We start from the raw sequence: 27,159 nt of genomic DNA, 5'->3' as shown, positions 1-27,159 counted from the left end.
GAAAAAGGCAGAGAGAACTGGTCTGGGTAGTGGAAAAAGTTGTCAGTAAATGTTTTGTACAATAAATATAAGTACAGGTCATGACTGACACAGATAAAGGGACTGATGTGCATGATATATAGAATTTATGGAAAGGAGTCTATCTGCCCCAGTATCAAGCTGAGAGTTTCTGGTTGGTTTTAAAAGTGGAGATGTTGCCTATAGCAGCCAATCAGATTGCAGTTGTCACTTATTTAGTACATTCTACAAAATGATAGCTGGAATCTGATTGGCTGCTATAAGCAATCTCTCCACTTTCAAACCTGGCGAAAACGCTCAGCTTGATACATTTACCCCCAGATGTGTCTTTTATATAATAACTTACTACTAGTAACTGATCCCAAAAATTATTTATATAGCGTGCTCCTCTAGAAAAATAGGGATATATGAATCAAAAGAAGAAAAAAGAAAGTTGTAACATTGGAGGTGCACTAAATATTTGCATATTATCAGTATTAAGACAAAATTCACGTGGTATAAAAACAAATTATAGAATAAGACATCATGTGATACTACACACTGTAGAGTTAATAACATGTCACGTGATACAATAAGATTTTATAGAGTAATATGTTATGTGACATAATAACATTATGCAGAGTAATAACGTCATGTTATATAACACACTGTAGAGTAATAACACGTCATGTGAGAAATAACATATAATAGAGTACTAACATGTCACATGATATAAACACATTGTAGAGTACTAAAATGTCACATGATATAACACACTGTAGAGTACTAACATGTCATGTGATATAACACATTGTAGAGTACTAACATGTCATGTGATATAACATTGTAGAGTACTAACATGTCATGTGATAATACATTGTAGATTAATAACATGTCATGTGATATAACAATGTAGATTAATAACATGTCATGTGATATAACATTGTAGATTAATAACATGTCATGTGATATAACAATGTAGAGTACTAACATGTCATGTGATATAACAATGTAGATTAATAACATGTCATGTAATATAACATTGTAGATTAATAACATGTCACGTGATATAACATTGTAGATTAATAACATGTCACGTGTATATAACATTGTAGAGTACTAACATGTCATGTGATATAACATTGTAGATTAATAACATGTCATGTGATATAACATTGTAGATTAATAACATGTCATGTGATATAACATTGTAGATTAATAACATGTCATGTGATATAACATTGGATAGATTAATAACATGTCATGTGATATAACATTGTAGATTAATAACATGTCATGTGATATAACATTGTAGATTAATAACATGTCATGTTTGATATAAGACAATGTAGAGTAATAACATGTCATGTGATATAACATTGTAGAGTACTAACATGTCATGTGATATAACATTGTAGATTAATAACATGTCATGTGATATAACATTGTAGATTAATAAACATGTCATGTGAATATAACATTAGTAGAGTACTAACATGTCACGTGATAAAACACATTGTAGAGTACTAACATGTCATGTGATATAACAGTGTAGAGCACTAACATGTCACGTGATAAAACACATTGTAGAGTACTAACATGTCATGTGATATAACAGTGTGTAGAGGCACTAACATGTCATGTGATAATACATTGTAGATTAATAACATGTCATGTGATATAACAATGTAGATGTACTAACAATGCCATGTGATATAACAATGTAGATTAATAACATGTCATGTGATATAACACATTGTAGATTAATAACATGTCACGTGATATAACATTGTAGAGTACTAACATGTCACGTGATATAACACATTGTAGATTAAAAACATGTCATGTGATATAACATTGTAGATTAATAACATGTCATGTGATATAACATTGTAGATTAATAACATGTCATGTGATATAACATTGTAGAGTACTAACATGTCATGTGATATAACACATTGTAGATTAATAACATGTCATGTGATATAACATTGTAGATTAATAACATGTCATGTGATATAACATTGTAGAGTAATAACATGTCATGTGATATAACACAATGTAGAGTAATAACATGTCATGTGATATAACACATTGTAGATTAATAACATGTCATGTGATATAACATTGTAGAGTACTACATGTCATGTGATATAACATTGTAGATTAATAACATGTCATGTGATATAACATTGTAGATTAATAACATGTCACGTGATATAACATTGTAGAGTACTAACATGTCATGTGATATAACATTGTAGATTAATAACATGTCATGTGATATAACACAATGTAGAGTAATAACATGTCCTGTGATATAACACATTGTAGATTAATAACATGTCATGTGATATAACATTGTAGAGTACTAACATGTCATGTGATATAACATTGTAGAGTACTAACATGTCACATGATATAACACATTGTAGATTAATAACATGTCATGTGATATAACATTGTAGAGTACTAACATGTCATGTGATATAACACATTGTAGATTAATAACATGTCATGTGATATAACATTGTAGATTAATAACATGTCATGTGATATAACATTGTAGATTAATAACATGTCATGTGATATAACATTGTAGATTAATAACATGTCATGTGATATAACACAATGTAGAGTAATAACATGTCATGTGATATAACACAATGTAGAGTAATAACATGTCATGTGAAATAACACATTGTAGATTAATAACATGTCATGTGATATAACATTGTAGAGTACTAACATGTCATGTGATATAACACATTGTAGATTAATAACATGTCATGTGATATAACATTGTAGATTAATAACATGTCATGTGATATAACATTGTAGATTAATAACATGTCATGTGATATAACATTGTAGAGTACTAACATGTCATGTGATATAACATTGTAGATTAATAACATGTCATGTGATATAACATTGTAGATTAATAACATGTCACGTGATATAACATTGTAGAGTACTAACATGTCATGTGATATAACATTGTAGATTAATAACATGTCATATAACATTGTAGATTAATAACATGTCATGTGATATAACATTGTAGATTAATAACATGTCATGTGATATAACATTGTAGATTAATAACATGTCATGTGATATAACATTGTAGAGTAATAACATGTCATGTGATATAACACATTGTAGATTAATAACATGTCATGTGATATAACATTGTAGAGTACTAACATGTCATGTGATATAACACATTGTAGATTTATAACATGTCATGTGATATAACATTGTAGATTAATAACATGTCATGTGATATAACATTGTAGATTAATAACATGTCATGTGATATAACATTGTAGAGTACTAACATGTCATGTGATATAACATTGTAGATTAATAACATGTCATGTGATATAACATTGTAGATTAATAACATGTCACGTGATATAACATTGTAGAGTACTAACATGTCATGTGATATAACATTGTAGATTAATAACATGTCATGTGATATAACATTGTAGAGTAATAACATGTCATGTGATATAACACAATGTAGAGTAATAACATGTCATGTGATATAACATTGTAGATTAATAACATGTCACGTGATATAACATTGTAGAGTACTAACATGTCATGTGATATAACATTGTAGATTAATAACATGTCATGTGATATAACATGTCATGTGATATAACATTGTAGATTAATAACATGTCACGTGATATAACATTGTAGAGTACTAACATGTCACGTGATATAACATTGTAGATTAATAACATGTCATGTGATATAACATTGTAGATTAATAACATGTCATGTGATATAACATTGTAGAGTAATAACATGTCCTGTGATATAACACAATGTAGAGTAATAACATGTCACGTGATATAACATTGTAGAGTACTAACATGTCACGTGATATAACATTGTAGATTAATAACATGTCATGTGATATAACATTGTAGATTAATAACATGTCATGTGATATAACATTGTAGAGTACTAACATGTCACGTGATATAACATTGTAGATTAATAACATGTCATGTGATATAACATTGTAGAGTATTAACATGTCATGTGATATAACATTGTAGATTAATAACATGTCATGTGATATAACATTGTAGATTAATAACATGTCATGTGATATAACATTGTAGAGTAATAACATGTCCTGTGATATAACACATTGTAGATTAATAACATGTCATGTGATATAACATTGTAGATTAATAACATGTCCTGTGATATAACACATTGTAGATTAATAACATGTCATGTGATATAACATTGTAGATTAATAACATGTCATGTGATATAACATTGTAGAGTACTAACATGTCATGTAATATTACAATGTTGAGTAATAACATGTCATGTGATATAACACAATGTAGATTAATAACATGTCCTGTGATATAACATTGTAGATTAATAACATGTCATGTAATATTACAATGTTGAGTAATAACATGTCCTGTGATATAACACATTGTAGATTAATAACATGTCATGTGATATAACACATTGTAGATTAATAACATGTCATGTGATATAACATTGTAGATTAATAACATGTCATGTAATATTACAATGTTGAGTAATAACATGTCATATCATATAATACATTAGAGTAATAACGTCACGTGACATAACTCGGGTTACAGTAATAATACGTCACGTGACATAACACTATGCAATGACCAGACCACAAAGTGAAGCTTCTCAGCGCCTAGCTATCGCGAGACCTCAGCAGGTATTTTCAGAACGGAAACTACAAATCCCGGCATGCCTATAGCTTGCAGCAGCGCATGCGCAGTCCTTCTGTCAGTCGCTGTTCCGGTTCTCGCACAGATGTCCTGCGATTCCTTATCTTCATGTTTGTTGCGACTCTCAGCAGCCACAGAGGATCCGGCAGCTCTGGGCCGAGTACTGAGCGAGCTCCGGAGCCGTCACGTGTCCCGGGCCGGAGGGGCGGGGCTGTTTCGGAGGAGGGGGGGTCTCGTGTTACTCCTCGAGCTACTGACCGTGCCCGCGAGGGCGGCAACCCTAGGGAGCTCGCGCCGAAACCTGGAGCTCGCGCTTAGCCTGCTAGCCAATAGCTGCACGGATTCAGGTAGCCGCGTGCAGGTGAGACCACGCCCATACATCGCTGTACAACCGAGCTCATTGGACAGAGCGTCCGTCACTCATACGTATGTTCCACCCACAGTTATATTTGCAGTGAGCTACTGATATCCCCCTATATCACCAGTCAGTGCATAATAATGTGTTATATACCCCTTATATTACCAGTCAGTGCATAGTAATGTGGTATATACCCCTTATATTACCAGTCAGTGCATAATAATGTGTTATATACCCCTTATATTACCAGTCAGTGCATAATAATGTGTTATATACCCCTTATATCACCAGTTAGTACATAATAATGTGTTATATACCCCTTATATTACCAGTCAGTGCATAGTAATGTGGTATATACCCCTTATATCACCAGTCAGTGCATAATAATGTGTTATATACCCCTTATATTACCAGTCAGTACATAGTAATGTGTTATATACCCTCTATATTACCAGTCAGTGCATAATAATGTGTTATATACCCCTTATATTACCAGTCAGTGCATAGTAATGTGTTATATACCCCTTATATTACCAGTCAGTGCATAGTAATGTGTTATATACCCCTTATATTACCAGTCAGTACATAGTAATGTGTTATATACCCTCTATATTACCAGTCAGTGCATAATAATGTGTTATATACCCCTTATATTACCAGTCAGTGCATAATAATGTGTTATATACCCCTTATATTACCAGTCAGTGCATAGTAATGTGGTATATACCCCTTATATCACCAGTCAGTGCATAATAATGTGTTATATACCCCTTATATTACCAGTCAGTGCATAGTAATGTGGTATATACCCCTTATATCACCAGTCAGTGCATAATAATGTGTTATATCCCTCTATATAACCAGTCAGTACATAATATTGTGTTATATACCCCTTATATTACCAGTCAGTACATAGTAATGTGTTATATACCCCTTATATTACCAGTCAGTACATAGTAATGTGTTATATACCCCTTATATTACCACTCAGTGCATAGTAATGTGTTATATACCCCTTATATTACCAGTCAGTGCATAATAATGTGTTATATACCCCTTATATTACCAGTCAGTACATAGTAATGTGTTATATACCCCTTATATTACCAGTCAGTGCATAGTAATGTGTTATATACCCCTTATATCACCAGTCAGTACATAGTAATGTGTTATATACCCCTTATATTACCAGTCAGTGCATAATAATGTGTTATATACCCCTTATATTACCAGTCAGTGCATAATAATGTGTTATATACCCCTTATATCACCAGTCAGTGCATAGTAATGTGTTATATACCCCTTATATCACCAGTCAGTACATAGTAATGTGTTATATACCCCTTATATTACCAGTCAGTGCATAGTAATGTGTTATATACCCCTTATATCACCAGTCAGTGCATAGTAATGTGTTATATACCCCTTATATTACCAGTCAGTACATAGTAATGTGTTATATACCCCTTATATTACCAGTCAGTGCATAGTAATGTGTTATATACCCCTTATATCACCAGTCAGTGCGTAATAATGTGTTATATACCCCTTATATTACCAGTCAGTACATAATAATGTGTTATATACCCCTTATATCACCAGTCAGTACATAATAATGTGTTATATACCCCTTATATTACCAGTCAGTACATAGTAATGTGTTATATACCCCTTATATCACCAGTCAGTACATAGTAATGTGTTATATACCCCTTATATTACCAGTCAGTACATAGTAATGTGTTATATACCCCTTATATTACCAGTCAGTACATAGTAATGTGTTATATACCCCTTATATTACCAGTCAGTACATAGTAATGTGTTATATACCCCTTATATTACCAGTCAGTGCATAGTAATGTGTTATATACCCCTTATATCACCAGTCAGAGCATAATAATGTGTTATATACCCCTTATATTACCAGTCAGTACATAGTAATGTGTTATATCCCTCTATATAACCAGTCAGTACATAGTAATGTGTTATATACCCCTTATATTACCAGTCAGTGCATAGTAATGTGTTATATACCCCTTATATTACCAGTCAGTACATAGTAATGTGTTATATACCCCTTATATCACCAGTCAGCGCATAATAATGTGTTATATACCCCTTATATCACCAGTCAGTAAATAGTAATGTGTTATATACCCCTTATATCACCAGTCAGAGCATAATAATGTGTTATATACCCCTTATATTACCAGTCAGTACATAGTAATGTGTTATATCCCTCTATATAACCAGTCAGTACATAGTAATGTGTTATATACCCCTTATATTACCAGTCAGTACATAGTAATGTGTTATATCCCTCTATATAACCAGTCAGTACATAGTAATGTGTTATATACCCCTTATATCACCAGTCAGTACATAGTAATGTGTTATATACCCCTTATATTACCAGTCAGTGCATAATAATGTGTTATATACCCCTTATATCACCAGTCAGTACATAGTAATGTGTTATATACCCCTTATATTACCAGTCAGTGCATAGTAATGTGTTATATACCCCTTATATCACCAGTCAGCGCATAATAATGTGTTATATACCCCTTATATCACCAGTCAGTACATAGTAATGTGTTATATACCCCTTATATCACCAGTCAGAGCATAATAATGTGTTATATACCCCTTATATTACCAGTCAGAACATAGTAATGTGTTATATCCCTCTATATAACCAGTCAGTACATAGTAATGTGTTATATACCCCTTATATCACCAGTCAGTGCATAATAATGTGTTATATACCCTCTATATTACCAGTCAGTACATAGTAATGTGTTATATACCCCTTATATCACCAGTCAGTACATAGTAATGTGTTATATACCCCTTATATCACCAGTCAGTGCATAATAATGTGTTATATACCCCTTATATCACCAGTCAGTACATAGTAATGTGTTATATACCCCTTATATTACCAGTCAGTACATAGTAATGTGTTATATACCCCTTATATTACCAGTCAGTACATAGTAATGTGTTATTTACCCCTTATATTACCAGTCAGTACATAATAATGTGTTATATACCCCTTATATAACCGGTCAGTGCATAATATTGTGTTATATACCCTCTATATTACCAGTCAGTATATAGTAATGTGTTATATACCCCTTATATAACCAGTCAGTACATAGTAATGTGTTATATACCCCTTATATTACCAGTCAGTACATAGTAATGTGTTATATACCCCTTATATTACCAGTCAGTACATAGTAATGTGTTATATACCCCTTATATCACCAGTCAGTACATAGTAATGTGTTATATACCCCTTATATTACCAGTCAGTACATAGTAATGTGTTATATACCCCTTATATTACCAGTCAGTACATAGTAATGTGTTATATACCCCTTATATTACCAGTCAGTACATAGTAATGTGGTATATACCCCTTATATCACCAGTCAGAGCATAATAATGTGTTATATACCCCTTATATTACCAGTCAGTGCATAGTAATGTGTTATATCCCTCTATATAACCAGTCAATACATAATAATGTGTTATATACCCCTTATATCACCAGTCAGTACATAGTAATGTGGTATATACCCCTTATATCACCAGTCAGAGCATAATAATGTGTTATATACCCCTTATATTACCAGTCAGTACATAGTAATGTGTTATATCCCTCTATATAACCAGTCAGTACATAGTAATGTGTTATATACCCCTTATATTACCAGTCAGTGCATAATAATGTGTTATATACCCCTTATATTACCAGTCAGTACATAGTAATGTGTTATATCCCTCTATATAACCAGTCAGTACATAGTAATGTGTTATATACCCCTTATATTACCAGTCAGTGCATAATAATGTGTTATATACCCCTTATATTACCAGTCAGTACATAGTAATGTGTTATATACCCCTTATATCACCAGTCAGCGCATAATAATGTGTTATATACCCCTTATATCACCAGTCAGTACATAGTAATGTGTTATATACCCCTTATATTACCAGTCAGTACATAGTAATGTGTTATATCCCTCTATATAACCAGTCAGTACATAGTAATGTGTTATATACCCCTTATATTACCAGTCAGTACATAGTAATGTGTTATATCCCTCTATATAACCAGTCAGTACATAGTAATGTGTTATATACCCCTTATATCACCAGTCAGTACATAGTAATGTGTTATATACCCCTTATATTACCAGTCAGTGCATAATAATGTGTTATATACCCCTTATATCACCAGTCAGTACATAGTAATGTGTTATATACCCCTTATATTACCAGTCAGTACATAGTAATGTGTTATATACCCCTTATATAACCAGTCAGTGCATAATAATGTGTTATATACCCCTTATATTACCAGTCAGTGCATAATATTGTGTTATATACCCCTTATATCACCAGTCAGTGCATAATAATGTGTTATATACCCCTTATATTACCAGTCAGTGCATAATAATGTGTTATATACCCCTTATATTATCAGTCAGTACATAATAATGTGTTATATACCCCTTATATCACCAGTCAGTACATAGTAATGTGTTATATACCCCTTATATTACCAGTCAGTGCATAATAATGTGTTATATACCCCTTATATAACCAGTCAGTGCATAGTAATGTGTTATATACCCCTTATATTACCAGTCAGTACATAGTAATATGTTATATCCCTCTATATAACCAGTCAGTGCATAATAATGTGTTATATACCCCTTATATCACCAGTCAGTACATAGTAATGTGTTATATACCCCTTATATTACCAGTCAGTACATAGTAATGTGTTATATACCCCTTATATTACCAGTCAGTATATAATAATGTGTTATATACCCCTTATATTACCAGTCAATACATAGTAATGTGTTATATACCCCTTATATTACCAGTCAGTACATAGTAATGTGTTATATACCCTCTATATTACCAGTCAGTACATAGTAATGTGTTATATACCCTCTATATTACCAGTCAGTACATAGTAATGTGTTATATACCCCTTATATTACCAGTCAGTACATAGTAATGTGTTATATACCCCTTATATTACCAGTCAGTACATAGTAATGTGTTATATACCCCTTATATTACCAGTCAGTACATAGTAATGTGTTATATACCCCTTATATTACCAGTCAGTACATAATAATGTGTTATATACCCTCTGTATTACCACAGTACATAATAATGTATTATATACCCTCTATATTACCAGACAGTACATAATAATGTGTTATATAGCCCCCATATTACCACAGTACATAATAATGTATTATATACCCCTTATATTTAGAGATGAGCGCACTCGGATTTCCTGAATCCGAGCCCACCCGAACGTTGCCGATCCGAGTCGGCTCCGAGACAGATCCGGGTATTGGCGCCAAATGAAAACTTGAAACCGAGGCTCGGAGCCATATAAATCATACTTGCCAACTCTCGGGGAATGTCCGGGAGACTCCCGAAATTCGGTTCAGTCTCCCGGGCTCCCGGGCTCGTTGGCATTTCTCCCGCATCCTGGATTTCACAGAGAATCGCGTCAAATGACGCGATTCTCTGTGATTGACGCCATTTTGGAGGGCGGGGGGGGGCGGGACGAGGCGAATCGCGTCATTTTGGCCCCGCCCCTGCGACGTAAATTATGTTTTCGCGGGGGGCGGGACCAAAATGACACGTTTGGCCTCGTCCCGCCCTCCAGTCACGCCCCCTCTCCCGGAAACTTGTTTCCGAGATTTGGCAAGTATGCTATAAATTCCCTGCTAGTCGCCGCCATCTTCACTCGGGCATTGTTCAGGGTAGAGGGAGGGTGTGTTAGGTGGTCCTCTGTCCTGGTAGATCTCGTTCTGTGCTGTTTAGTGCTGTGCTGTGTTCTGCAGTATCAGTCCAGTGGTGCTGTGTGCTGTGCTCTGTGCTTCTAAGGGCATAGTTATTTCCCCAATATTCCCAAGTGTTTAAAAAATAAAAAAAAAGTTCTAAAAAAAAATACAAAAAACTAATTAAATTTTTTTTTTAATTACAACCAAATTTGCAAAACCAATACTGCAGTATAAGCCCATTGGTACTGCAATATTACCAAGTTCACACATTCTTCAGTATCTTGTGCTACATATAATGGAGACCAAAAATTTGGAGGATAAAGTAGGGAAAGACCAAGACCCACTTACTCCTATTGCTGAAGCTGCTGCCACTAGTCATGACATAGATGATGAAATGCCATCAACGTCGTCTGGCAAGCCCGATTGCCCAATCTCCTAGTACAGGGCACGTAAAATCCAAAAAGCCCAAGTTCTCAAAAAGTAGCAAAAAGAGAAACTAAAAATCATCTGCGGAGAAACGTAAAGTTGCCAATATGCCATTTACGACACGGAGTGGCAAGGAACGGCTTAGGCCCTGGCCCGTATTCATGACTAGTGGTTCAGCTTCACCCAAGGATCTTAGCCCTCCTCCTCCTCCCCCCCCCCTACAAAAAATTGAAGAGAGTTATGCTGTCAGCAACAAAACAGCAAACAACTCTGCCTTCTAAAGAGAAATTATCACAAATCCCCAAGGCGAGTCCAAGGGTGTTGGTGGTTGTCAAGCCTGACCTTCCCATCACTGTACGGGAAGAGGTGGCTCGGGAGGAGGCTATTGATGATGTAGCTGGCGTTGTGGAGGAACTTGATGAGGATGGTGATGTGGTTATTGAAAATGAGGCACCAGGGGGGGAAACAGCTGATGTCCATGGGATGAAAAAGCCCATCGTCATGCCTGGTCAGAAGACCAAAAAATGCACCTCTTCGGTCTGGAGTTATTTTTATCCAAATCCGGACAACCAATGTATGGCCATATGTAGCTTATGTAAAGCTCAAATAAGCAGGGGTAAGGATCTTGCCCACCTAGGGACATCCTCCCTTATACGTCACCTGAATAACCTTCATAGTTCAGTGGTTAGTTCAGGAACTGGGGCTAGGACCGTCATCGGTACAGGGACACCTAAATCCCGTGGTCCAGTTGAATACACATCAGCAACACCCTCCTCGTCAACTTCCTCCACGATCTCCATCAGATTCAGTCCTGCAGGCCATGTCACCAGCCAGACTGAGTCCTCTTCAATACGGAATTCATCAGAGGAATCCTGCAGCGGTACGCCTACTACTGCCACTGCTGCTGTTGCTGCTGTTAGTCGGTCATCTTCCCAGAGGGGAAGTCGTAAGACCGCTAAGTCTTTCACAAAACAATTGACCGTCCAACAGTCGTTTGCCATGACCACAAAATACGATAGTAGTCACCCTATTGCAAAGCGTATAACTGCGGCTGTAACTGCAATGTTGGTGTTAGACGTGCGCCCGGTGTCCGCCATCAGTGGAGTGGGATTTAGAGGGTTGATGGAGGTATTGTGTCCCCGGTACCAAATCCCGTCGAGATTCCACTTCACTAGGCAGGCGATATCAAAAATGTACAGAGAAGTACGATCAAGTGTCCTCAGTGCTCTAAAAAATGCGGTTGTACCCACTGTCCACTTAACCACGGACATGTGGACAAGTGGTTCTGGGCAAACGAAGGACTATATGACTGTGACAGCCCACTGGGTAGATGCATCCCCTTCCGCAGCAACAGCTGCATCAGTAGCAGCATCTACAAAATGGCTGCTCGTGCAAAGGCAGGCAACATTGTGTATTACAGGCTTTAATAAGAGGTACAACGCTGACAACATATTAGAGAAACTGAGGGAAATTACCTCCCAGTGGCTTACCCCACTTAGACTCTCATGGGGATTTGTGGTGTCAGACAATGCCAGTAACATTGTTCGGGCATTACATATGGGCAATTTCCAGCACGTCCCATGTTTTGCCCACACCATTAATTTGGTGGTGCAGCATTACCTCAAGAGTGACAGGGGTGTGCAGGAGATGCTTGCGGTGGCGCGCAAAATTGCTGGACACTTTCGGCATTCAGCCAGTGCCTACCGCAGACTAGAGGAACATCAAAAAACCATGAATCTGCCCTGCCATCACCTCAAACAAGAGGTTGTGACACGCTGGAACTCCACCCTCTATATGCTGCAGAGGATGGAGGAGCAGCAAAAGGCCATTCAGGCCTACACAGCCACCTACGACATAGGCAAAGGAGTCGGGATGCGCCTGAGTCAAGCGCAGTGGAGACTGATTTCCGTGTTGTGCAAGGTTCTCCAGCCGTTTGAACTTGCCACACGAGAAGTCAGTTCCGACACTGCCAGCTTAAGTCAGGTCATTCCCCTGATCAGGCTGTTGCAGAAGCAGCTGGAGAAAGTGAGGGAGTAGCTGTTAAAGCATTGCGATCCAACAAAGCATGTAGCTCTTGTGGATGAAGCCCTTCGTACGCTTTGCCAGGATCCGAGGATGGTCACTCTTTTAAAGTCAGAGGAATACATTCTGGCCCCCGTACTCGATCCTCGGTTTAAAGCGTATGTTTTGTCTCTGTTTTCGGCGGACACAAGTCTGCAGCGGTGCAAAGACCTGCTGGTCAGGAGATTGTCCTCTGAAGAGGACCGTGACATACCAACAGCTCCACCCTCATTTTCTTCCACATCTATGGCTGCAAGGAAAAAGCTCAGTTTTCCTAAAAGAGCCGCTGGCGGGGATGCTGATAACATCTGGTCCGGACTGAAGCCCCTGCCAACCATTGCAGACATGTCTACTGTCGCTACATTGGATGCTGTCACAATCGAAAAAATGGTGGAGGATTATTTTGCTGACACCATCCAAATAGACATGTCAGACAGTCCATATTGTTACTGGCAGGAAAAAAAGGCAGTTTGGAAGCCCCTGTACAAACTGGCTCTATTTTACCTGAGTTGTTCCCCCTCCAGTGTGTACTCGGAAAGAGTTTTTAGTGCAGCGGGGAACCTGGTCAGTGAGCGGCTAAAGAGGTTGCTTCCTCACAACGTTGAAAAAATGATGTTTATAAAAATGAATAATCAATTCCTCAATGAAGTACAGCACTGCCCTCCAGATAGTACAGATGGACCTGTGGTTGTGGAGTCCAGCGGGGACGAATTGATAATGTGTGAGGAGGAGGAAGTACACACTGTAGGGGGAGAGGAATCAGAGGTTGAGGATGAGGACGAAATCTTTCCTCAGTAAAGCCTGTTTAGTTTGTACAGGGAGAGATGAATTGTTTTTTTGGTGTGGGGGCCCAAACAAACCAATCATTTCAGCCACAGTTGTTTGGTAGTCCCTGTCACTGAAATGATTGGTTTGTTAAAGTGTGCATGTCCTATTTCAACAACATAAGGGTCGGTGGGAGGGCCCAAGGACAATTCCATCTTGCAACTCTTTTTTTTGGCATTATGTGACCATTCAACAGTCGTTTGCCATGTTCAAAAAGTAAAAGAAAATGTCAACAAATTCAAAAAATTAAATCAAAAGTTAAATGCCCTGTCATTATTTAAAACAAGAGGTATTGACGTGCTAGAATTAGTGTAGTGTTAATATGTTATAAACACTACACTTGGAACTTGGAGGAGGTATTGTGGCCCCGGTACCAAATTTAGTACCGGGGCCACCCCACTACGCAGTCCAGATACTTGTTTGGTGGAATTCTGACCAGTTGAGGCAGGGTGTATTTATTATATTGTGGCCTCGGTATCAAATTGGGTACCGGGGCCACCCCAGTACGCAGTCCAGATTTTTTTTTTGGGGAATTCAGACCCGTGGAGGGTTTTTTATTAATTATATTGTGGTGACCACTCCTCTACGCAGTCCAGGTACATTTTTTTGGTGTGAATCATACAAGTTCAGGGTTTTCTTATTATATTGTGGGGACCACTCCACTACGCAGTCCAGAAAGATACCTCGTTACAACGTTTTGGACTAATAATATTGTGAGGTGTTCAGAATACACTGTAAATTAGTGGAAATGATTGTTATTGAATGCTATTGAGGTTAATAATAGCGTAGGAGTGAAAATAAGCCCAAAAACTTGATTTTTGAACTTTTTTTGCTTTTTTCAAAAAAAATCCAAAACCTTAAATCCGAACCAAAACCTTTCGGCAGGTGTTTTGCGAAACAAATCGGAACCCAAAACATCGAGAAAATCCAAAACACAAAACACGAGACACCAAAAGTCGCCGGTGCACATCCCTACTTATATTACCAGTCGGTAGATAATAATGTATTATATACCCTCTATATTACCAGTCAGTACATAATATTGTGTTAGATCTCGTGTTGTCAGTGTGTGAGTGAGAATCCGCAGGGTATGGTAGTGTGTATCCCATTGGGTCACAAAGTCTTTATACAACTGTGAGAGTTTAGATTCTTTCCAGGAGCTAAATAGCTGCCAGCTTATAATATGCCTGTGTCCACTTGTAGTTACAACATATTATCATAGCTTTGGGCATTTTCATTCAGGCAAACTGTTGTTATTGTAATTGTATCCTGTTTATTTTAGGTGCGGCAGCTCGGGGGTATTCCTGCACTGGGTAAGACTACACAGATCCTTCTTTCACTGTCTGCTTTGTGGTATTATAATGATAAGATATTGTACGCTCCATCTGAAGGGAAGTGTAACGCCATCACATAGTGTAAAACAGGCGGCACCATCTGCAGTATAGACACCTATTTATCGGTTGCTGGAACTTTTATAGAAAATACTTTTATTAAAGGGAAGGAGAGATCCGGACATAATATATTGATAAGTGCACCTTAACTCTGGATATCAGAGAGGTCATTAGTTTTATGAAAAGGGATAGGAGTTCTGGTATTTGGGTTAGGGAAATACACAAACTATTCCTGTGAAGGAATGGCTGACTCTGTACTGATGTGCTTATGCCTTGTATTGTATTGTGTGCTTTGTTGCAGTATCAGTTTTGCAGATTTTAGTTCCAATGTGTTTTATTCCAGTTTGTATCCTGCAGTCCGTGTGTGTTGATTCCATATGGAATAGGGTGACCCGTGCTCTCGGAAATCTGGCACTAGACCCACAAAACAATGTAATAATTCATGAATCCGGTAAGTGATGAAGATATTATGATATTCACAATAAAAGAGCAGATATGCCTAACCCTGGCTAGAAATGGGCTGGGGATGAGGCATTGCGCTACGGAAGAAATTGAGGAGCCAAATCTAGTACTATGGGAAGAGCATGAGGATCATGGCTATAGGGCTAGGAGAGACACAACCTAGTACTATGGGGAGAGCATGAGGAACATGGCTACAGGGCTGGGAGAGACACAGCCTGGTATGGGGAGAGCATGAGGAACATGGCTACAGGGCTAGGAGAGACACAACCTAGTACTATGGTGAGAGCATGAGGATCATGGTTACAGGGCTAGGAGAGACACAACCTGGTACTATGGGGAGAGCATGAGGATCATGGCTACAGGGCTAGGAGAGACACAACCTAGTACTATGGGGAGAGCATGAGGATCATTGCTACAGGGCTAGGAGAGAAACAACCTAGTACTATGGGGAGAGCATGAGGATCATGGCTACAGGGCTAGGAGAGACACAACCTAGTACTATGGTGAGAGCATGAGGAACATGGCTACAGGGCTTGGAGAGACACAACCTAGTACTATGGTGAGAGCATGAGGAACATGGCTACAGGGCTACGAGAGACACAACCTAGTACTATGGGGAGAGCATGAGGATCATTGCTACAGGGCTAGGAGAGACACAACCTAGTACTATGGGGAGAGCATGAGGAACATGGCTACAGGGCTAGGAGAGACACAACCTAGTACTATGGTGAGAGCATGAGGAACGTGGCTACAGGGCTAGGAGTGACACAACCTAGTACTATGGTGAGAGCATGAGGAACATGGCTACAGGGCTAGGAGAGACACAACCTAGTACTATGGTGAAAGCATGAGGAACATGGCTACAGGGCTAGGAGTGACACAACCTAGTACTATGGGGAGAGCATGAGGAACATGGCTACAGCGCTAGGAGAGACACAACCTGGTACTATGGTGAGAGCATGAGGAACATGGCTACAGGGCTAGGAGTGACACAACCTAGTACTATGGGGAGAGCATGAGGAACATGGCTACAGGGCTACGAGAGACACAACCTAGTACTATGGGGAGAGCATGAGGATCATTGCTACAGGGCTAGGAGAGACACAACCTAGTACTATGGGGAGAGCATGAGGAACATGGCTACAGGGCTAGGAGAGACACAACCTAGTACTATGGTGAGAGCATGAGGAACGTGGCTACAGGGCTAGGAGAGACACAACCTAGTACTATGGGGAGAGCATGAGGATCATTGCTACAGGGCTAGGAGTGACACAACCTAGTACTATGGTGAGAGCATGAGGAACATGGCTACAGGGCTAGGAGAGACACAACCTAGTACTATGGTGAAAGCATGAGGAACATGGCTACAGGGCTAGGAGTGACACAACCTAGTACTATGGGGAGAGCATGAGGAACATGGCTACAGCGCTAGGAGAGACACAACCTGGTACTATGGTGAGAGCATGAGGAACATGGCTACAGGGCTAGGAGTGACACAACCTAGTACTATGGTGAGAGCATGAGGAACGTGGCTACAGGGCTAGGAGAGACACAACCTAGTACTATGGGGAGAGCATGAGGATCATTGCTACAGGGCTAGGAGAGACACAACCTAGTACTATGGCGAGAGCATGAGGATCATTGCTACAGGGCTAGGAGTGACACAACCTAGTACTATGGGGAGAGCATGAGGAACATGGCTACAGCGCTAGGAGAGACACAACCTGGTACTATGGTGAGAGCATGAGGAACATGGCTACAGGGCTAGGAGTGACACAACCTAGTACTATGGTGAGAGCATGAGGAACGTGGCTACAGGGCTAGGAGAGACACAACCTAGTACTATGGGGAGAGCATGAGGATCATTGCTACAGGGCTAGGAGAGACACAACCTAGTACTATGGCGAGAGCATGAGGATCATTGCTACAGGGCTAGGAGTGACACAACCTAGTACTATGGTGAGAGCATGAGGAACATGGCTACAGGGCTAGGAGAGACACAACCTAGTACTATGGTGAAAGCATGAGGAACATGGCTACAGGGCTAGGAGTGACACAACCTAGTACTATGGGGAGAGCATGAGGAACATGGCTACAGCGCTAGGAGAGACACAACCTGGTACTATGGTGAGAGCATGAGGAACATGGCTACAGGGCTAGGAGTGACACAACCTAGTACTATGGGGAGAGCATGAGGAACAGGGCTAGGAGAGACACAATCTAGTACTATGGGGAGAGCATGAGGATCATGGCTACAGGGCTAGGAGAGACACAACCTGGTACTATGGGGAGAGCATGAGAAACATGGTTACAGGGCTAGGAGAGACACAACCTAGTACTATGGTGAGAACATGAGGATCATGGTTACAGGGCTAGGAGAGACACAACCTAGTACTATGGGGAGAGCATGAGGAACATGGCTACAGGGCTAGGAGAGACACAACCTAGTACTATGGTGAGAGCATGAGGATCATGGTTACAGGGCTAGGAGAGACACAACCTAGTACTATGGTGAGAGCATGAGGATCATGGTTACAGGGCTAGGAGAGACACAACCTGGTACTATGGTGAGAGCATGAGGAACATGGTTACAGGGCTAGGAGAGACACAACCTAGTACTATGGGGAGAGCATGAGGAACATGGCTACAGGGCTAGGAGAGACACAACCTAGTACTATGGTGAGAGCATGAGGAACATGGCTACAGGGCTAGGAGAGACACAACCTAGTACTATGGTGAGAACATGAGGATCATGGTTACAGGGCTAGGAGAGACACAACCTAGTACTATGGTGAGAAAATGACTTGGCACAGTGGCTAAGAAGAAGTACTGCTTGATGAAAACATGAGGAGAATGGCTGGTGACCGGGACTATGGTTGAGCAGTGTTGACTCAGAGTGGACAGGTGGATTTGTAGGTAACCTTGTGTTAGGAAAAGATGGTGGTAGAGATCTGAAGGTAATGAGAAGAGACGTGATACTAGGAAGGACAGGATCACGGAGGTGTTGTGACCTCACTCTAGTCTATATCTAATACATACAACCCCCCAATCATCACCATTTTGCTCACATGCTCTCCTTTTTATCTTTGTATATTGTTTCCTATGTCATGAGTTTATGGGGGGGCATTATAGACCCTTTTAACCCAAAGGTTCCACTTTTAGACCAACAGAAGAGCAACGAGCTAATTAACCTAATTACTACTTATCAACAAAATCTATGTCCATCTTTTCACGTAGGTGCAGTCTCCTCTTTGGTGCAAATTTTACAAAGTTCTCAAGATGCCGGGTGCCTGCATAGCTGTCTGCGAGCCCTCCGTATCCTGGGGGATTCCCTGCCACACAGACTCTCTATCTGTCAGCAGGGGGGGTTGTCCCCTTGTGTTCCAATGCTTACGTCTCCAGATCCTGATTTGGTGTGTGCCGCCGTACGTGCCGTCTGTGAGCTGAGCCGTGGGTGTTCCCTGGACTGTGCGGAGCAGCTTAGCCCTGTTGTACCAACTTTGGTAACGCTAGCCAGCGGAGAGGAAGTAAAAACTGCCGTTCGTCAGGCTGCCCTTGGTACCCTTTGCAATCTTTGTAGTCAAGGAGCTTTGCGGCCTATGCTTGGTAATGCTGGCACCATCCTGCTCCTTATAGCAGAAACCAAAGCTTTACAGGATGCTCCTACCCGCTGTCTTCCTGTGGCGAGAGCCCTGTGTTTGTGCTGCCGTGAAGCACTTAATCGTCTTCGGGTGCGAGAGCTTGGAGGACTGGAACTACTACTAGAGCTACTGCGCAATCCCCAGTATCGGTCTTTTCACCACAGAATTACTGTAGCATTTCTGTACTTTTGCCATGACACTACTTCACTCGCCTTGCTAGGAGCTGCAGGCTTGGTCCCTCTGTTAGCCGAAAGGTTGGAGGAGATGGCTTGGGCTGCTCAGGAAAGCGGAGACATAAAAACCTTGAGGAAAGCAGTAGACCAAGATGAGGAGAGCGGATCGGCCTCTTTTGACTTCCCAGCAGAGCCCAGAAACAAAAAAGAACAAGACGGGACATCGGATGAAAGCTTGAGGTATGGGAATTAATGTGGAATTTACAGTTTTTCTGTGTGTTTGGGTTGCAATACATAAATGCTGGTGGGTTGTGTGTTCTCAGGACTACGGGTGATGTTTGGTTATCTCACATTTTATCTGGCTATCACTGAATACTCTCAGCTGCTCACTGCTCATTCATGATATGCCCAGTAGAACCTGACAATCCATAGGACACTACACATAGAGCAGACCTCATTATTTGTGGCTTCCTTGGCTGGACAATATCCCAACACCTCACCATTAACCCTCTGTCCTAGAATGATTTAAAAATACACATTCTAGTCTGAATAGTGTAAATCACCATCTTACCAGACCCAAATTAGCAGATAGCATTTGAAACCTGATCTAAAATCTAACTGTAGGTATATAGGGTGAAAATAAAGATAATTTAATTATATTAACCTGGTGTTTAGGTGGTTATTGCGGATGTGGTTACAGGCCTCTGTTGGTGGTGAAACTTGTCTGTCCTTTATATACCTATTATAAATCTGCTCCCACAGAAATAAGGATAAGTGGGTGATGCTGAATTGGACACACAATGTAAGTAAGATCGTGGAAAAGAAGCGTACTTCTGCCCGTATGTAGCGCTGTCTCGAGATACTTCCGCCTCTGCATCACCAGCATATGCACCTGGGTTACAAGAAGTCCTCGTCATTGGCTGTATTTGTACCTTCCCTATTATGATTATTATTAACAACGTTTATAGGGTGAGCAACAAGACAGTACATGGTTTAACTGTACAATACAGTAACCAAATAAAACTGCAACAACTATCAACACAGCTACTGGCGTGCAAGGGGGCTGATACCTGTGCCCATTAGCGTGGATACAACTAACATGTTTAGAGCCACTGAAAGAGGTGCAAAGACAATGGAGGAGTGGAGTCAATGGTCAGTGTCCAAGGAGGAGGTGCACAGTGTAGCTGGTAGGGAAGAGGGCCCTGCTCACTAGAGCTTACAATCTAAAGAGAAAGGGGCAGACAAATGGTTGACACATGGGGATGAGCCAATGTAAGGGGATCTGAGGGCAAGAGTGGGAGAGGTGGAGGATGAAGGAGGGTGAGTTATACTATATGGTTAAGTGGCGGACTGGTAGGCTCTTCTTAACAAGTGGGTTTTCAATAAACGTTTGAAGTTATAAAGACTAGGGCAGAGGTTGGCAACCTTTTTCGATCAGTGCGTCGGCAAAAAGTTTTACAGTCTCAGGTGTGCAAGTTGTAATTATCCTGTTGTCCCTCACACTTGTGCCCCCAGATCCTGTTGTCCCTCACACTTGTGCTCCCAGGTCCTGTTGTCCCTAATACTTACCTCTGGAGTCCTCATCTTTCGTTCCACGAGAGCTGCTTTTCTAAAGCTGACGAAGATGACTGAAACAGAGCTGCGGTTTCTTTATCCTGACAGCTCCGGAGCTTGGCGTGCCAGACAGAAGTGATCCGCATGGCACGTGTGCCGGGGGTTGCCGACCCCAGGGCTAGAGGATAGTCTGATAGAAGGATGGAGATCGTTCCAGTGGTGGGGCGGGCAGCATGGGAGAAATCTTAGATAAGGAAGTGAGATGTGGTTACCAGAGGGGTGGAAAGGTGACAGTCGTTGGCAAACCGGAGAGGACAGGAGGGAGTATGTATGGAGATGAGGTTGGAGATGAAGGTAGCAGTGATGTGCGGGAGGGCCTTGTAAATGAGGGTGGAGGAGTTTAAAGAGGATTCTGTATGGGACGTGGAGCTGGTGTAAGGTTTGGCAGAGAGTGGAGGCATATTTGGAGTGGCGAGAGAGAGCAATAAGTCTAGCTGCAGCATTAAGTGTAGATTGCAGAGATGGGAGTGGAGGAGGCCAGTAAGGAGAAGGTTGCAGTAGTCGAGAAGAGAAATGATCAGTAAGTGAATAAGAGTTTTGGTAGCACCATGTGAGAGAAAGGGTCTGATAGGGGCGATGTTGCGGAGCTGGAAGCAACAAGATTGGGCAAGAGATTGAATGTGAGGGGAGAAGCAGAGGGAGGCGTCAAGGATGACATCCAGGCAGTGAAGGTGGGGAACAGAGGAGATAGTGGTGTTGTCAACAGTGATAGAGAGGTCGAGAGGGGAGGAGACTTTTGATGGAGGGAAGACAATGACTTCAGTTTTGGCCATGTTAAGTTTGAGAAAGCATAAGCACACCCAGGAGGAGATGGCCAAGAGGCAACTGGGCACCTGAGAGAGGAGGGAAGGGGAGAGATCAGGAGGTAAGAGGTAGAGTTGAGTGTCATCAGCATAGAGGTGGTACTGTAGGCCGAAGGAACTGATTAGTTTACTCAGGGAGGAGGTGTACAGAGGAAAAAGCAGAGAGCCAAGGACAAAACCCTGTGGGACTCCTACTGGAAGGATGGATGGGGGGAGGAGGAATCAGAGGTAGAAACGGAGAAGGAGCAGGTGAAGTGAACCATGAAAGGACAGTGTCAGAAAAGCCAATGGTGTGAAGGGTGTTGAGCAGGAGAGGGTGATCCACAAGGTCAACGACTTGAAGAAGGATTATTTAGTGAGGGAGAGGACAGAACTGTAGGATGAGAGGATGAACTTAAAATGAAGGAAGTCTGCCAAGGAAAGTGAGTTCCTCCAGTGGCTTACAGCGGTACATGTGTAATTTTTGAAGGAACTGGGTAAATTTGGAGTGCCAATGCTAGGGTTTAGAGCGGCAAAGGTGGACAGAGGAGGCGGGGGCAGCAGAGTAAAGAGCTGTGTTAAGGATGTGGATGTAGAGGGAGGCTGCCTGATCAGAGCAGGTCAGGGTGGATAGAGGGGAGAAGAGAGTTTCAAGCAAACATAGCAGATTCAAGAGCATCAAGATTGCATCTAGAAAGGGTAGATTTGGACATGGGGAGGGGTGCAGGAGATGAGGAGAAGGGATGGTGGTCAGAGAGTGCGAAGGGAGAGTTGAAGAAGTCAGAAAGAGCACATTGATATGAGAAGATAAGGTCAAGGGAGTGACCAACACAGTGGATAAGGGAAGAGGTCCATTGTGAAAGGTCACCTAGGATGATCAGGGGAGGTCTGAGGGGAGGTAGCGGGGAAGCCAAGGGTGTGATAAATGACTGAAACACAGATGGATGGGGTAGAAGAGACTGGTATAGTGGACTTCAAAGGAGGAGAATGAAAAGGGAAGACTCGGAGGAGATGAACCGAAAAGTACATTGGGGGATAGGAGGATGCCCACCCCACCGCCCGGGCGTTTATCAGGTCTGATGGAGTGGATGAAAGCGAGGCTCCCATAGGAGAGAGCAGCAGGGGAGGCAGTATTTTTGGGAGAAAGCCAGGTTTCTGGGATGGCAAGAAGGTTAAATGTCTATGACTCCTAACAGGTCTATATGCATTTTTTTGCAGGTCTGCATGAGCTGCATTTATATTTTGTCATAATTGCCTTCGGACATTCAGTATGAGACTCTGGGTTGCTTCCTTGATATAACTCTTAATCATCATCATCATTTATTTATATAGCGCCACTAATTCCGCAGCGCTGTACAGAGAACTCACTCACATCAGTCCCTGTCCCATTGGTGCTTACAGTCTATATTCCCTAACACACGCACACGCACACACAGACAGAGACACACAGACAGACCGAGAGAGAGAGACTAGGGTCAATTTTGATAGCAGCCAATTAACCTACCTGTCAGTTTTTGGAGTGTGGGAGGAAACCGGAGCACCCGGCAGAAACCCACGAAAACACAGGGAGGACATACAAACTCCACACAGATAAGATATAACTCTTAATATTCTGTATGTCACTTGTTTGTTTTTTATTTGGCTTTGTTTTCTAAATCACTTTTTAAGGCATGCATAATAGTTGCACATTTGGCTTTGTGAAATGATCTTGCGTGGTGTGTATGAGTATTGTCCGTTTAGTATTGTTATAGTATAGTTTAGGCCAAACTAGTATACTTCTAGTTGGCCATGTAACAAGTGCAGTGGTCAGAATTGTATAATGATCATGTCCAGTGGTCAGGTCATGTTGGAGGTGTAGTGTCCTATGTCTGTATAAAGTGTAATAGAATTGTATTATGATCATGTCCAGTGGTCAGGTGGAGGTGTCCTATGTCTGTAATACAATTGTTATGATCTTGCCTATTCATCAGGATGAGACAGAATACTGAAAATACATATTGGTCTATTCTTTTCGGTGTACACAATAAATTGCATAGTTCATGTTTCTTGTCCTGCACTAACCACTCTGTAAGTATGGTATTTTGAGAGATAATCATTGTATGATATCTATTGGTATTGCTGTAGATGTAACTGTGACCTATCTGAGCTGTGTGGGGTGTGACGGTCTACAGACAGTTTGATGTGACTTCCTATGGTGGCCAGTTGTTCTCTAACCGTTTGCGTATTTCCTCCAGGTCTTGGCTGCTGTCAGAAGGGTATATCAGCAGTTTGGATGATTTACCACCGGAGTTGTTCCTGGACAGAGAGAAACCAGAAAACCTGGTTGTATTGGAGGAATCTGCTAACAAAGCATCTTCTGATCCCATCAACACTATTGTGTCACCTCTGGTTAATGGAGGCCAGGATGGAAACCTCTCAGGACTAAAGCAGAGGCTCCTAGTGTCCCCATCCTCTCATCATTACTGCTCCGTTCCTTCATCTTCCCAGCTCTGTCAGTCCCCCATGCAGGAGATACTGGAGTCTCCGAGTCCTCTGTGGACCCGCTCTTCTCCACCATCTGAAGTTTGGGAACCAGAGTATCCAGTTCTGCTGCTATTATCCCGTTTCTCTCAGCTGCCAGATCCTAGCTCTTATCTGGTGTCCCATCCAGTCTTGAGGGGCCTTTTGACCTATGTCACCTGTCACCCCCATCCCTCAAGTCGCGCTGCTCGTCTCCTGCAGCGTCTGACCTGTGACCCATCATGCCTGGAGGCCTTTATTCGGACAGGCAGTATTTGTACACTTAGAGCTAAACTGCTCCTGAGCCAGTTACCCGATGAAGAAAAGAAAACCAGACACCCCAAAAGAGCAATAGGACTTGGTAAGAGCATGAGGTTTGGTGGTGGAGCACTAGAGGGCGATACGGACTATAAAGGGCAAACGATCTGCTTACACTGTGCCAGATTTCAGAGTAAGGGAATAGTATTTTTTAGGTAAAACTCCGATCTGGGGGTAAATGTATCAAAGTGCGAGTTTGCCAGCGTGTTTTAATCGTGGCAAATCGCGGGTTTTGAAAAAAAAAAACCTGAAATGTATCAAGCTGCGATTTTGACACTGATGTTCAAAATCGCTGGACATCTCTGGCGATTTTGGGCGATGTAAACACTCCCGAGATTAGCTAACTCTCCTGTGTTTGGCAAACTCTCCTGTGTTGTAGCAGTGCGTTTTACACATATCACTGTTACACTGACCTGTCATACAGCTGCCGGAGCTCCGGCAGCTCTCAAAATGGTAAAGAATAGAACAAAGTGAAAAAAAAAAAAAAAAAGCGTGGGGTCCCCCCTCTATTCATGCTTAACCCTAGTGCTGCCTGACTAGTGCTGGTCCCGTGAAAATCGGGGAAATAATTTGCGTGGGGTCCCCCCGATTTTCACTTTACCAGCACTAGGCAAACCAGCCAGGGTTGGTGGCACTATAGCAGGGAGACGCGCAGCAGGGGTCCCCCTGCCATAATGACTAACCAACCCTAGACTGTTCAGCGCTGGACTGGATTCCCTAGGGAGTGGGGTCCGCAAAAAAAAACGAGCCGCCCCCGCCCCCCCCCCCCCTAGAAAGAACCAGCCCAGTGCTGATGGCACTAGGGCTCTTCCTACTACCCCTGGGCTGTGTGTAGTAAGGTAATAACGGCGCAAAAGAGTTAAAATAATAAACGGACACCATTTTGTTTTGTGGAACTACAAGTCCCAGCCAGGTTGCCAAAAACAGTGTGGCCATGCTGCTGCTTGTATAACTACAAGCACCAGCATACCCACGGCAGCCAGGGCATGTTGGCACTTGGAGAACCACAAGTGCCAACATGCCCTGACATCCCCGGCTTGCTGGGACCTGTAGTTCCACAAAAAAAAATGTTAAATAAACAACAACACCCTAGTAAACACCACACATATTTATTAAAAATAAAAAACCCACAATAAACACACTAACCACTCCCGTCTCTCCCCCCTCCGCTCTATACTCAATGCGGCCGCAAGACTCATCTTTCTCTCACGCCTCCCCTCTCTGCCTCGCCTTGCACTGGCTCCCCTTCCCCTACAGAATCCTTTTCAAACTCCTCACCACCACTTACAAGGCTCTCTCCAACTTTACTGCCCCTTATATCTCTAACCTCCTCTCCATTCACACTCCTGCCCGCTCCCTGCGCTCGGCCAACGACCGCCGCTTCTCCTCCACCGTTGTCACCTCTTCCCACTCCAGAATCCAAGACTTTTCCCGTGCAGCCTCCCTCATTCCATCCGTCTCTCTCCTACTCTGTGCTCCTTCAAACATGCACTCAAAACTCACCTCTTCCTCAAAGCCTGCCAACCATCTATTTAACCCCCATCTCCTCCCTTTGCTCGTCCTCCCTTCTTTCCTCTTGCCTCAACTGGCTCCTCTTGTGCCTGGTCTGTTTACCCTCCCTTAGGATGTAAGCTCGTATGAGCAGGGCCCCCTCCCCTCCTGTCTCCATACCTGTTCTTCCGCTCCGTCTTTACTGCATATGACTAGCCGGAGTTTCTGAAGTATTGGTACTTTTTGTTCATTGTTCTATATGGATTCACCCTGTATTGTCTACTGTTAGTACTGTGTGCGGCGCTGCGGATACCTTGTGGCACCGAACAAATAAATGATAATAATAATAACCACCCTCATTTACACCACATCTATTTATTAAAAATAAAAACACCCCAAATGCTCACCAAAGATGTCTTCTTTCTTCCCAGAATATTTATACTTCCAAAAGTTTTTGCTTGGGCAATCTCTTCTGTACTTCTCCCAGAAGGGGGCCCTTGTTGATAGAAGTCTTCATTGCTTCGGCC

At 41.4% G+C, this 27,159-nt stretch overlaps 1 protein-coding gene across 4 annotated transcripts in view; it reads left to right on the top strand.

Moving 5' to 3' along the window:
- The first annotated feature begins 4,786 nt into the window (after positions 1-4,786).
- The window catches only part of LOC142097107 (transforming growth factor beta-1-induced transcript 1 protein-like), an 81,266-nt gene continuing 58,893 nt past the window's right edge, over positions 4,787-27,159 (top strand). Inside the window, exons 1-5 of one of the 4 annotated variants that reach the window (XM_075178698.1) lie at positions 4,787-5,115; positions 15,544-15,574; positions 15,996-16,103; positions 19,352-20,168; positions 24,559-25,184. In XM_075178698.1, the coding sequence (XP_075034799.1) occupies positions 4,840-5,115; positions 15,544-15,574; positions 15,996-16,103; positions 19,352-20,168; positions 24,559-25,184 (1,858 nt within the window). In that variant the 5' untranslated portion in view covers positions 4,787-4,839. The remainder of the gene's footprint in view (positions 5,116-15,543; positions 15,575-15,995; positions 16,104-19,351; positions 20,169-24,558; positions 25,185-27,159) is intronic. The other 3 variants (XM_075178702.1, XM_075178700.1, XM_075178701.1) reach the window with 3 other exon arrangements.

This window comes from Mixophyes fleayi, chromosome 7 (genome assembly GCF_038048845.1).
Source record: "Mixophyes fleayi isolate aMixFle1 chromosome 7, aMixFle1.hap1, whole genome shotgun sequence".
Taxonomy (NCBI): domain Eukaryota; kingdom Metazoa; phylum Chordata; class Amphibia; order Anura; family Limnodynastidae; genus Mixophyes; species Mixophyes fleayi.
Note: the sequence above shows the minus strand (reverse complement) of the source record. Positions and strands in the feature narration are given on the sequence as shown.